This window comes from Rattus norvegicus, chromosome 3, assembly GCF_036323735.1.
Source record: "Rattus norvegicus strain BN/NHsdMcwi chromosome 3, GRCr8, whole genome shotgun sequence".
NCBI classification, from domain to species: Eukaryota; Metazoa; Chordata; class Mammalia; order Rodentia; family Muridae; genus Rattus; species Rattus norvegicus.
In genome coordinates, this window is record NC_086021.1 from 118,171,763 (window position 1) to 118,184,619 (window position 12,857).

Here is a 12,857-nt window from a genome sequence, read left to right on the forward strand (position 1 = left end):
ATTTCAGTTTAGTGTATTGGACATGAATATTAACATTTATCTAGAAGTGGAAGCTCATTTCAAAAGTACATACAGTCGACCGAGAACTCTCGCGTCCATCACGGTTTTTATGGCTGCCATGCGCTTTCATCTGTATGTCCACTTCTGTTGAAATTAACCAACATTTTTATTTTTTAAAATAAACTAGAAATAACATTTCTAAACTGGAAGTCTGTGCAACCACAGAAGAAAAAGTTATTATGAAACTTACATAATAGTTTTCTTAGTTTAAAGCTCAGTGAGCTTTAATATTCACTGACATTCAAAATTCATGTAATAAACAAGAAACTCCATGCACAGTTCATATCATAAAGAATTCCATGCCTAAATATAAAGATATATCGCATGTTCATCTCCACAGCCAGGCTCCAAAAGAAACCATATACTTATTAGTTTTAAAAATAAACAGAAAAGAATACTACTGAATAAAAATAGACAAAAATAAGCTAATCAAATATAAAAGATATAGATTTGGGGCTGTAGTCAATATTTCTGAAGGTAATAGGACAATTCACTAAATCTGTGCTTTCTTCTACAGGTTATGGAAAGGAAAAAACATGCTTCATTAAATTGCCATATATAGATTTCTATTACATACAAGAGATAATAAAACTCAGAGGCAGCCAATTTGATCGACCATAACTTAGAACACAAATTCCATGTGGTCAACAGATAAGATGAGTTTCCATATGTAATAACTATATACCTCATGCACAGTTCTTTTAAATATAGCACAATGTCACTCAAAACTCCGACTGGGAAAGAATTATTTGCCTTAGCATCCTACAAGGTTGGTATAAACATATAGGTATAAATCATGACACAAATGTCATATACATTTTAAAACTCTCAAATACGTGATCTTTCCATAAATAACCCATAAAAGAATCTATAAAAAGCATGCTTCCTAAAAGGGAATATGAACTTAGTTGCATACACGAAGAATGTTCAAGTATCTTAGTTATACTAACAATGCTATTTCTTTGAATTTTAATAGAATAAATTATTTTGAAACTATGATGTTAGAATGGTGTTTGGATCATTTATGTCCTACTTTTCCATAAGTTTTGTGAAATAAAGGTTTAAAGATTAAAGCTCTATAATCACTTCAGGTGTTTTGAAACAATTGCCCCAGGAAAATTAAGTTTTACAGAATTACCAGATGGATGCTCTTGTTCATGCCTCCACTCTGATGACTCAGGGGGAAGAGAATTTTCTCTGTGAGTTGATGGATTTTTCTGTTGAGATTTGAAACAGGATATTTATTGAATTTTCTGTTTGACACATATTGCAATGAGTATAAGCCATGATAAAATATAAAGATTTACCTTCCATTCAGGATGCTTCTTGTGAGAACCTAAGTAGAAATATACAATCAAGTATATGTTAATATCCCTATAGGGTCAGGATTTTATTCAGAATCATCATGGCAAACAGCCTGGAATTAAGTTTGAGATAGTTGCTAAAGTTAGAGTGTCAGTAAACTTTCACATCATTTTTCATCTATTGGTGTCACAAAAATAAGGACTAGCCATTTGAAAGAAAATCATAAATACGCAGTAAATTAAAGTTATGTGAATTTAGAATATTATCTTAAAGGCCTAAGGACAAAACTCACATATACTAATGCAAGGTTTGTAATAACAATTACAGAATTTATTCTGGAATTCCAGATGAAGTCGAATACCTGGGATGTCATTCCAATTACCAAGGCTGGTAGTACAATGTAACACCATGTGCCTCCAATGAAACAATTTAAAATCATTCAGGACAACATATGGTAAAAAGTTTTCATTCATTTTACATTATACTGAAAGTTAGTAAGCATAAAACATTCACAAAAGTATAGTAACAGGCACACCATTTATCACCAAAAATGTGAGCTGAACTGATCAGCTTGGACATTCACTTAAGGAATAACAAAGCAGAAAATACTACGTATACAAGAGGGAATTGGGTATGGTGAGGACTGTATTCCCTTTAATCTCAAACATGCACATGGGGATTCTTAGAAAGTAGTTTTAGGGAGCTTTGTGAACCTAAACTTCAAAATGTGTTTTGGTAGAAAAATAATGCCATCGAAGGTAAATGATAGACCAAGTGTTCACAAATGTACAAGTTAGAAATCAGGAACTAATTACCATAGAGTCAGAGTAACATGCTACCCAGGCATATTTGATAGTCAACAACTGGATCCTAAATGGCCTTTGAGCTTGATTGTAGCATCAAAATGTCTGTATCCCATACTAACATTTAAGAATTTAGACTTCAATCAGAAATTATTACCAAAGTCCACAAAATTTGAGCATTTGTTGTTAGTATGCAGTCTGCATCCACATTCTTTTGATGCACCCTGATGTAACAGAGCCTAGATAATCATTTCCTTGTAGTCTTCCAAACCGACAACCAAAGGAGCCAGTCATTACACAGATCTCTGATCTGCTGATGACAGGCCTGTTCAGTTATCTCCACTTCAGGGTGTTCTTATTTTAACCAAAATGACAGTGCCTTGGAAAGAGCAACACTTTTCATGACATTAAACTGTGGCATGTATGGCTGACAGAGAAGTTTGGGACTATCACTAAATGTTTTCTAAAAGATCCTCTAAGAACTACACTTCCATTTATTCCTACAAATAAAGATGTGAAGAATATCACTCTGCCTTTGGTCTTTGCATTTTGTTTTCATACTATTGGTTCACAGCATATCCCGCCCCCTACCTCCCAAACCCATGTCAAAACTTGCAATCATTTCTTAAAGAAGTCACCTTCGTATCTTGAACTTTAAAGACTTGTCTCATATTACTTCTTTTCTAAGCTTCCTATAATTTTAATCTTCTATTTCCATCTCCTTTCCAAATACATCTTGAAATTCTTTACTTTAAAAATAGTATATACTTAGTTGGTTTGGTGGGCCGTGTTCTCCTCATGTCCTCTATACCTGTGACTCCTATGATTTTTCTCACAGTCTTCTACCAGGCTCCTTCATTTCTGAGAGCAGGAAATGATGGAGTCATCCAATACTACCCCTCTATATAGTGTCTGGCTGTGTGTCTCTGCACCACTCTCATCTACGGCTGGGAGAAATGTCCTTTATGAATATAGCAAATGGGTTCACAAAGACGGAAGAGGCAAGTATGAGTCCTACATGAGTCTGCACCAGGTCTTCTACATATGTGATATGGTGTTAGCTTGATGGGTTTGTGGAACTCCAAGTGGGTGTTTTTATGACCTTTTTCCTGCTCCTGAGACTCTTTTCATCCTAGGTAGACTTGTCACACCTCAATATGAGGGATTTTTGCCTTGTTCATTGTATCTTGTTTAGTTCTATTTGACTGTCATCTCATGGGAGCCTTCTTTTTTATGAGGAGGAAATGGAGAGGAAGTGGATTTGATGGAGAGGGAGTTGGGGAAAGAGTCTCTACCCAACTACTGACTGAAACATACAGATACCCACAGTCAAATATTGGATGGAGCTCAGGGACTCTTATGGAAGAGTTAGGGGAATAATTTAAGACCTTGAAGGGGTGAGGAACTCCACCAGAAGACCAACGGAGTCAAATAACTTGATGGCCTCAAGCTCTCAGAGACTGAGCCACCAAAGAGCACACAGGGGCTGGACCAAGGCCCTGACACACATAGGTAGCAGAAGTGCAGCGCAGTCTCTACGTGGTTTCCCCAAGAACTGGAACACAGGCTTTCCCCAAAGCTATAGCCCAACTGTTGCATCAATTTTCTAGTATGGCTTCTTTGTTTGGCATCAGTGGGAAAGGACGAGCCTTTCCCACTTGCAGAGGCTTGGTGAGCCAGGGTCAGGGAATTGGAATATATGAGGGTAAGGGGAATACCCAGGGGGCATTCACCCTCTCAAAGAATGGAAATGGGGAAGGACTCTGTGAAGGGGATGGGAGGTGGTGTAGAGTTGGACAAACAAAAACATGATATCTATTTTTACAATTCAGTTTTCATCAGGGACAATTTATATATATTGAAAATTCATGAGATATATAACATATTACAAGTGCATTCATATTTCTTAGAGCACTTTTTATTGGCAAGACTTTTAGCTAATGGCACATTGTTTGTTCTGTTTCAATATTATTTGAAATTGCTTAGTGATTATACATGATTCTTACCTTTCCCTTCTTCATCTAGAAAAATCTGTGGTCTTTGAGTTAATCCTAATGACAAATAAGGACTAGGCCTTGGTTGAAGACAGGTAAAAGAGTCCTAGTAAAAACAAAATCAATAGTGAATTCCACAAAAAATCTAATAACTTTGTGCAAAGTACATTAATTCCATTGTTCAAAGTAGATATGCTTGAAAATAAAATAAGCATGTTTTCAAAACAATTACAAAAAATGAGAATATGCTATATATCATATTTCAGAACAAAGTTTATGTATTTATTTTAATAAATACTTATTCTTCATTAGACATATATATAATAAGAAAAGAATACTTTCAAAAATGTTTTTAATTTTAATTTTAACTAGACTATATTAATATAGTTTTACTTTTTTCTTTCTTCCAACACTGCCCATGTAACTTTTGCCATTTTCTACCTTTTGAAAACATGACCTCCTTTCTTTCCTTGTTGTTGTTATAGTTGTATGAAATGGAAAATTAATAAAAATTTTGTGCATTTGTTTTAAATAAAAGAGTAGAGATTCTAGATATATTATAGAAGTTTTTCCATTTTTTAAATGGCAAATATTAGTTAAAAGGAAATCAGAGCATATGTTAGTAGGTGTTTGAATTAAGTCTTGGTCTAATAGGATACTTTCTTCCACTGATAGGAATAAACAGGGCATGAAGCCTGATTATCTGAGTCCCAGCCTCCTTTCCAATCATGGCTTCTAAAGACTTAAATTATAATCAAGTGTGGCTTCCTTTCCTTTGCAACCATGCTGTTGGTGAATTATTTCTAAGGTAGCCACTCTGACACTTCTGAAATGTTTTCCATGAGTTTAAAGCCATACACTTACTCTGCTTACCATTATGAAAGAGAACTTCTTTGGGGCCACAAGGTCAGTACTATTTGTGTGTGAACTTATTCTGGTTTTTAGTTACTTCATTGTTTTACTCAAGTGGATCACACAATCTCATATACTAAGCCTGCTGTCTCACTGGCTTTCACATCAAAATACTTCTAAGATACTAAACAAGAGTGGGATACAATGGAAGAAAAACATTCTGGATGTAACTTCTGTTTCTGCTTTGATGAAAAGAACTGATGTGAAACTATTCATCAGGGGAATGGAAATGGCCTTACGGAGAACTTGAACACAGTTTTTCTCTTTCTATACGATACTTGACCTATCAGCTTTCTGCAACTATAAATAGAATAAAGAACCCACATTATGTATTTATATTAGAACAAGATCTAACATATTCTGATGTCAACTAATGTTTTGCAGTGTAATTTGACTGATTTCCCCAGTCAAGCGAAAGAATAAGTTATGAAGTGATTGTTTGAAGCATATTAATGGGAAGTCAATGCAATAGTGTTCATATTTACAAGGACTAAGTAATAACAAACACACTATTCTCTTTGATTTTATAATTAAAGAATATAGAGAGGAAACATATTGTATAATAGTAATATTTACAAGAGAAAATTTAACTATGTGCTAATATAGGTTCAAAGAAAATTTTAAAATTTCAACTACGAAATGTTTAAAATTCAAAGTTTAAGCTATGAATTGGCTCTCCAAATGCATGTTGAGAGAAAGGTTTAACTTAGCCTGTGCTACATTGTTTATAAAGCAAATATTAAAGCAGAACTTCAAATTTAACATTACGTACATATGACTGGATACTTCCATTGTCATCAAGATTTTCCTGAAAATCCTCTATTTTTATTTCCCAATCTGCTTCTATTGAAATAAGTAAACATTTAATTAAAAAAACTAAAAGTAACATTTCTAATGTATGAATAGGTATTGAAAACAATACAATTATATAAGGTTATTTAGTATGAAAATTAAATTTTTGTTTCCTTATTTTAAAGTTGAATTTTATTGTCACAAAAGGGATTTAACTTGTATACAAAATGGCATTACCAATAACTTCAAGATATATATTTTGCAGGATAAAGTTTTCCTCCTTCATGTATAAACACATCAAATATTCATCCACACATTAATGTTCCTAAAATAACCACACCTTCAAATACATTATTGAAAATTTGCAAGGACTCAAGTTCTAATTTATATTTCCTTTATGTAAATTTCTGTAGAATAAAATCTATCTTTGTTGATCTTCTGTCAGCCCTTTACATGTCACTCATTGAATATGTTACAGCTTCCATTTGATTATTTGATGCATTGTTATAAATAATTAAAATTTGAAATAAACTATTTCTTCTATAGCTCAGTGTCAAGGTTTTATCATACCCCTTTTTTTTCTACAACAATATATGTTGCTCTTTGCAATGCTGTTGGCATTTCATCCAATAATTCCAAACTATAGTGTGAATTATTCAATTATAGGTTTTCCTACTAGACTGAAGATAACTTGTTTTATTTCAGTTTTGTGTAAAATGTCTGCAAGTCAGATGGTCAGAAGTCAATTACGGATTCTATACTCATCTTAAAACCCCAAAATTAAAAATTATAAGATGTGACATGAATTGAATTTTCAAAGAAATTGGATATTTTGACAAGTTATATGAGAATTAATGAATTACAGTAAAGGCAGAAAAAAAGTAAAAATGCAGGAGCAAAGCAGACAGAGAAATATTAGATGGTGAAAAATCAGTCTGGAAGTGCACATCAGATGAGGCAGCATAAAATGCATGTAATCAAGTCATAGAAAAAAGCAAAACCAAAACAGTAAAACAGCAACAACAAAAACAACAACAAAACAAAAAAACAAAAAGAAAAAGAAAAACAAAACATGGAGGAATTGTAGACTTCCAAGCCAATACAAAGAATAAGGAAAATTAATAATATTAGATGTTTATGAAACTGTAATAATGATAGACAATATTTTGATGCCTAAAACAATCAGAGAATCAACCACTAAAACATAGATTATTTGAAAAAGCCATTCATATGCAGACATTTTTATAAATAACTAAAATATGGGCAATAGCCTATGCATAGTTGGTGATTTGCACAGCTGAGCGTCCCTCTAACATGTGGATGATACTGACTATGAGTAGAATGATGGAAAAGCATGAGAGATAATATTGAAGTTGGTAAAGTTTATAACAATGATGCAATCTTTAATTCAGAGAATGGTAAAAAAAATCTCCTAAAATTTAATTGGGAAACAATACAGAAAAAATGACAATTGATGATTGTAAGTGTAAATTCAGATCCCTTGGTGACTCACACACTATCATGACATTATCAAATAGAATGTTATTGTACTTCACAGAATGCATAAACTGTAAGTATTCAGACTATTCTTTCTTTTCACATACATCTATGGTGATGGAATCCATTTAAAAAGTCTTTAGGAACACATCTTCTTCTTGTTATTTGATCATGGAGAAATTAAGTATTAAGCAATGAGACTATGAATAGCAATGAAAAGCCCTCAAGAAAATTTCTAGCCCTCTCTGCTAAATAGAGACTTATATAAACTAAGTGGCAAAATCATAACTAACAATTAGTTGGAAGAAAAAATATCAAACAGAAATATGGAAATCAAATGAACAAGCAAGGAGATATGAATTTGGTGGGGTTAACAGATATTTGTAAGTCATTGGTTATTCTACGAATCAGATACCTTCTGCAGGTTACAAAACGACAGGACAATGCAGTTTACTGTATTTTATCAAATAACCTCTCCCTACATGCCCGATACAGGGGCACTGAGACAGACTACAACATAGAACACAACACGTATAGTAGTTAATGCACAGAATGCATTATCAAGTTAAATTAAAGGACAAATATAACTAAGTACACAAGTTCCATGTCCACAGGATCCCTCAAGATCCCTGATCATAAATGAGTCACCTGTCTCAGGCACAGTCATAGACCACCACATAATATCTAGCACTTTTAAACTTCATAGAATGTGTATTTTTTCCTTACTAAACAAATATCACTTGCAAGACATTTGGGCTTACAAAAATGGACACATGGGTAGGCTGACCCATAGAAATGGAAATAATTAATAATAATATCAAAAATTAATACTCATCTGATCTGAACTGATCCAAAAGCTCCATGCACCCAAATCCTATGGGGGAGAGAGCTGAACATCCAGAAGTTCAGACAATCCTGAGACTTCAGGACAGTCCATCACTTCTTCTACCTCTCCCATATCCAATAGGGGAGAGAGCTGAACTCGCACAAATGTGGACACTCCTGAGAACTCAGAGGAGACCACTCTTTTGCTCTCATTCCCGACCAAAGAGGAAATCACCTAGTGCCATCTGTGCTGTGCTGACACACAGGCATACAGAAGGGTCAAGCCACTGTTAGAGACAGCAAAACAAGCTAACATCAGAGATAACCTAATGGCAAGAGGCAAGCACAGGAACCTAAGCAACACAAACCATGACTACTTGTCATCATCAGAGCCCAGCTCTCCCACCAAAGCAAATACTGGATATCCAAACAAACCGGAAAAGCAAGATTTAGATGTAAAATTACATTTTATGATGATGATGGAGAAATTTAAGAAGGACATAAATAACTTCCTTAAAGATATACTGGACAACACAAATAAACAAGTAGAAGCCCTTAAAGAGGAAACAAACACAAAAATCCCTTTAAAAATTACAGGAAAATACAACCAAATATGTAAAGGAATTGAACAAAACTGTCCAGGATATAAAAATGGAGATAGAAACAATAAAGAAGGCACAAAGGGAGACAAACCTGAAGATAGAAAATGTAGGGAAGAGATCAGGAGTCATAGAAGCAAGCATCACAAACAGAATACAAGAGTTAGAAGAGAGAATCTCAGGGGCAGAAGATACCATAGAAAACATTGACACCAACATCAAAGATATTGTAAAATGCAAAACGCTCCTAGACCAAAACATTCAGGAAATCCAGGACACAATGAGAAGATCAAACCTAAGGATAATAGGTATAGAAGAGAGTGAAGACTCCCAACTTAAAGGACCAGTAAATATCTTCAACAAAATTATAGGAGAAAACCTCCTACCCTAAGCAAAGAGAAGCCTATAAACATAAAAGAAGCATACAAAATTCTAAATAGATCGGACCAGAAAAGAAATCCCTCCCATCAAATAATATTGAAAACACCAAATGCACAAAAAAAGAAATATTAAAAGCTATAAGACAGAACGGTCAAGTAATATATAAAGGCAGACCTATTAGAATTACACCAGACGTCTCACTAGACAGTATGAAAGCCAGAAGATCCTAGGCAGATGTCATATAGCAAACCAGTAGCTAACATTAAACTAAAGGGAGAGAAACTTGAAGCAATCCCACTAAAATCAGGGACTAGACGAGGCTGCCTACTCTCTCCCTACTTATTCAATATAGTAATCCAAGTCTGAGCCAGAGTAATCAGAAAACCAAAGGAGGTCAGAGGGATATACATTGGGAAGGACAAAGTAAAAAATATCACTATTTGCAGATGATATGGTAGTATACTTGAGTGACCCCAAAAGTTCTACCAGAGAACTACTAAGCCTGATAAACAACATTAGTAAAGTGGCTGGGTGTAAAATTAACTCAAATAAATCAGTAGCCTTCCTCTACTCAAATGATAAACAGGCTGAGAAAAAAATTAGGGAAATGACACCTTCACAATAGTCCCAAATAATATAAAATACCTTGGTGTGACTTTAACCAAGCAAGTAAAAGATCTGTATGACAAGAACTTCAAGTCTCTGAAGAAAGAAATTGAAGATCTTAGAAGATGGAAAGACATCCCATGTTCATGGATTGGGAGGATTATTATAGTAAAAATAGCCTTTTTCTCAAAAGCAATCTACAGATTCAATATAATCCCCATCAAAATTCAAATTCAATTCTTCAGAGAGTTAGATAGAGGAATTTGCAAAATCATTTGAAATACAAAAAACCCAGGATAGCAAAAAGTATACTCAACAATAAAAGAACATCTGGGAGAATCACCATATCTGACCTCAAGCAGTATTACAGAGCAATAGTGATAAAACTGTATGGTATTGGCACAGAGACAGTCAGGTAGATCAGTGGAATAAAATGGGAGACCCAGAAATGAACCTGCACACCTATGAGAGTTGAATAAGGAGCTAAAACCATCCAATGGAAAAAAGATAGCATTTTCAACAAATGGTGTAGGTTCAACTGGAGGTCAGCATGTAGAAGAATGCAGATCGATCCATGCTTAAGATCGATCCTGTACAAAGCTTAAGTCCAAGTGGATCAAGGACCTCCACATCAAAGCAGATACACTCAAACTAATAGAAGAAAAAGTGGGAAAGTGTCTTGTACACATGGGCACTGGGGAAATTTTCCTGAACAAAACATCAATGGCTTATGCTCTAAGATCAAGAATCGACAAATGGGACCTCATAAAACTTCAAAGCTTCTGTAAGGCAAAGGACACTGTCATTGGGACAAAACAGCAACCAACCGATTGGGAAAAGATCCTTTACAATCCTACATCTGGTAGAGGGCTAATATCCAAAATATACAAGAAGTTAAACTTCAGAAAGCCAAATAACCCTATTAAAAATCAGAGACAGAGCTAAACAAAGAATTCTCAGCTGAGGAATTTTGAATGGCTGAGAAGTACCTAAAGAAATGTTCAAACATCCTTAGTCATCAGGGAAATGCACATCAAAACAATCCTGAGATTCCACTTCACAGCAGTCAGAATGGCTAAGATCAAATATTCAGGTGACAGCAAATGCTGGCAAGAATCTGAAGAAGGAGGAACACTCCTCCACTGTTGATGGGATTGCAAACTGGTACAACCACTCTGGAAATCAGTCTGCAGGTTCCTCAGAAAATTGGACATTACACTACCCGAGGACACAGCTATACCTCTTTTGGGCATATACCCAAAAGATGCTCCAACATTCAACAAAGACACGTGCTCCACTATGTTCATAGCAGCCTTATTTATAATAGCCAGAAGCTGGAAAAAACTTAGATGCCCTTCAACAAAGAAATGGATACAGAAAATGTGGTACATCTACACAACGTAGTACTACTCAGCTTTCAAAAACAGTACATCCTGAAATTGATAGGCAAGTGGATTGAACTAGAAAATGTCATCCTGAGCGAGATAACCCAATCATAGAAAAACACACATGGTATGCACTCACTGATAAGTGGATATTAGCCCAAAAGGTTGAATTACACAAGATACAATACACAGACCATGTGAAGCTCAAGAAAAAAGGTGACCAAAGTGAGGATGCTTCACTCATTCTTAAAAAGGGGAAAATATTCATAGCAGGGGATATGGAGGAAGAGTTTGGAGCAGCAACTGAAGGAATGGCCATTCAGAGTCTGCCCCATATGTATACAGTCACCAAGACTAGATAAGATGGATGAAGCTAAGAAATGCATGCTGACAGGAACCAGATATAGATGTCTCCTGAGAGACACATCCAGAGCATGTTCAATACAGAGGTCAATGCTAGCAGCAAATCACTGAACTGAGAAAAGGACCCCACTTGGAGGAATTAGAGATAGGCTTTAAAGATCTGAAGAGGCTTGCAACCACATCAGAACAATAATGTCCACCAACCAGATTTCCCATCGACTAAACCACTATCCAAAGCCTATACACAGAATGACCCATGGCTCCAACTGCATATGTAGCAGAGGAAGGCCTTGTCAGGCACCAACAAGAAGCTCTTGGCCCTGCCAAGGTTGGACCCCCCGCTGTAGGGTAATGTTGGGAAGGTAGCAAGGGGGGGTTTGGGATGGAGAAGAGAACACACTTATAGAAGAAGGGGAGGGAGATCAGAAAGCGGTCTTATGTCCAGGAAACTGGTAAAGGGAATAACATTTTAAATGTAAAAAAAGTGTCCAAAAAACTAATAGTAATATAATAACAATGTATTTTAAAATGATATGCAAGTGATATTTTAATCATCTATATCAATTTCCAGCCATTCAGGAAGGGAGCCAAGCTTAGATTTGAGAAGTCTGTAAGAATAAAAATTTCAAATGTTTTAAGTAGATTTTGCAAAGGAAACAGTCTCACCCAATTTACCTGCTGGGAACTCTTGTCCACACTTCACTGCTGATTTGTCAGTGGAAACATAGTTCTCTTCAATGGAAGACTGTGGATATTATATAAATGGTAGTAAATAATAATTATGTGTCATATTTTATAAATTTAATGAACCAAGCAAGAGTATAAAATCATTACCTCTTGTTCAGGATACTTATCACGAAAAGCTACAAAAAAGGCATAGGGTCAATTAATTATGAATAATCTTAAATCAGAATTTCACCTATAATAGCAATGCTCAAATATCATCCAATTTAACGTTGGGAATGGTTAGTGAAATTTGGAGACTTTCACTTTGGGCATTGTGTTAAGTTTGCTATGTCAGTATAGTTGATATACACTTAAAATAAGGTTGCACATTAGCTTAAATAAAGTCATTGAAGAATGTTATTAGCTAAATAAACAAAATAAGAGCAAATGTAGCACTGTGAAGTTTTTAAGTGAAATGAACCAATCCCGGATGGTAGGATGAAACTGGGTATCTAGGATGTTAGTTATTGCCATTGCTAATCCTGATAGTAGCAAGCAACACAGTACATCATTAATAAAACACTTCAGGGACATTCACATCAATACAATCCAAATATTTTCCTATTTTATTGAAATTCAAGAAAGTTGGAACATTTATAAAAGTACATT

General features: G+C 34.9%; 1 protein-coding gene across 1 annotated transcript in view; it reads right to left on the reverse strand.

Annotated features, from left to right (window-relative positions):
• Potefam1 (POTE ankyrin domain family member 1) overlaps positions 1 to 12,857 on the reverse strand; it is a 185,699-nt gene that overhangs the window by 75,959 nt on the left and 96,883 nt on the right. The window contains 7 exon segments of the mRNA XM_039106462.2: positions 74 to 144; positions 1,199 to 1,277; positions 1,368 to 1,396; positions 4,175 to 4,268; positions 5,847 to 5,917; positions 12,198 to 12,267; positions 12,357 to 12,385. Coding sequence (XP_038962390.1) covers positions 74 to 144; positions 1,199 to 1,277; positions 1,368 to 1,396; positions 4,175 to 4,268; positions 5,847 to 5,917; positions 12,198 to 12,267; positions 12,357 to 12,385 — 443 coding nt within the window.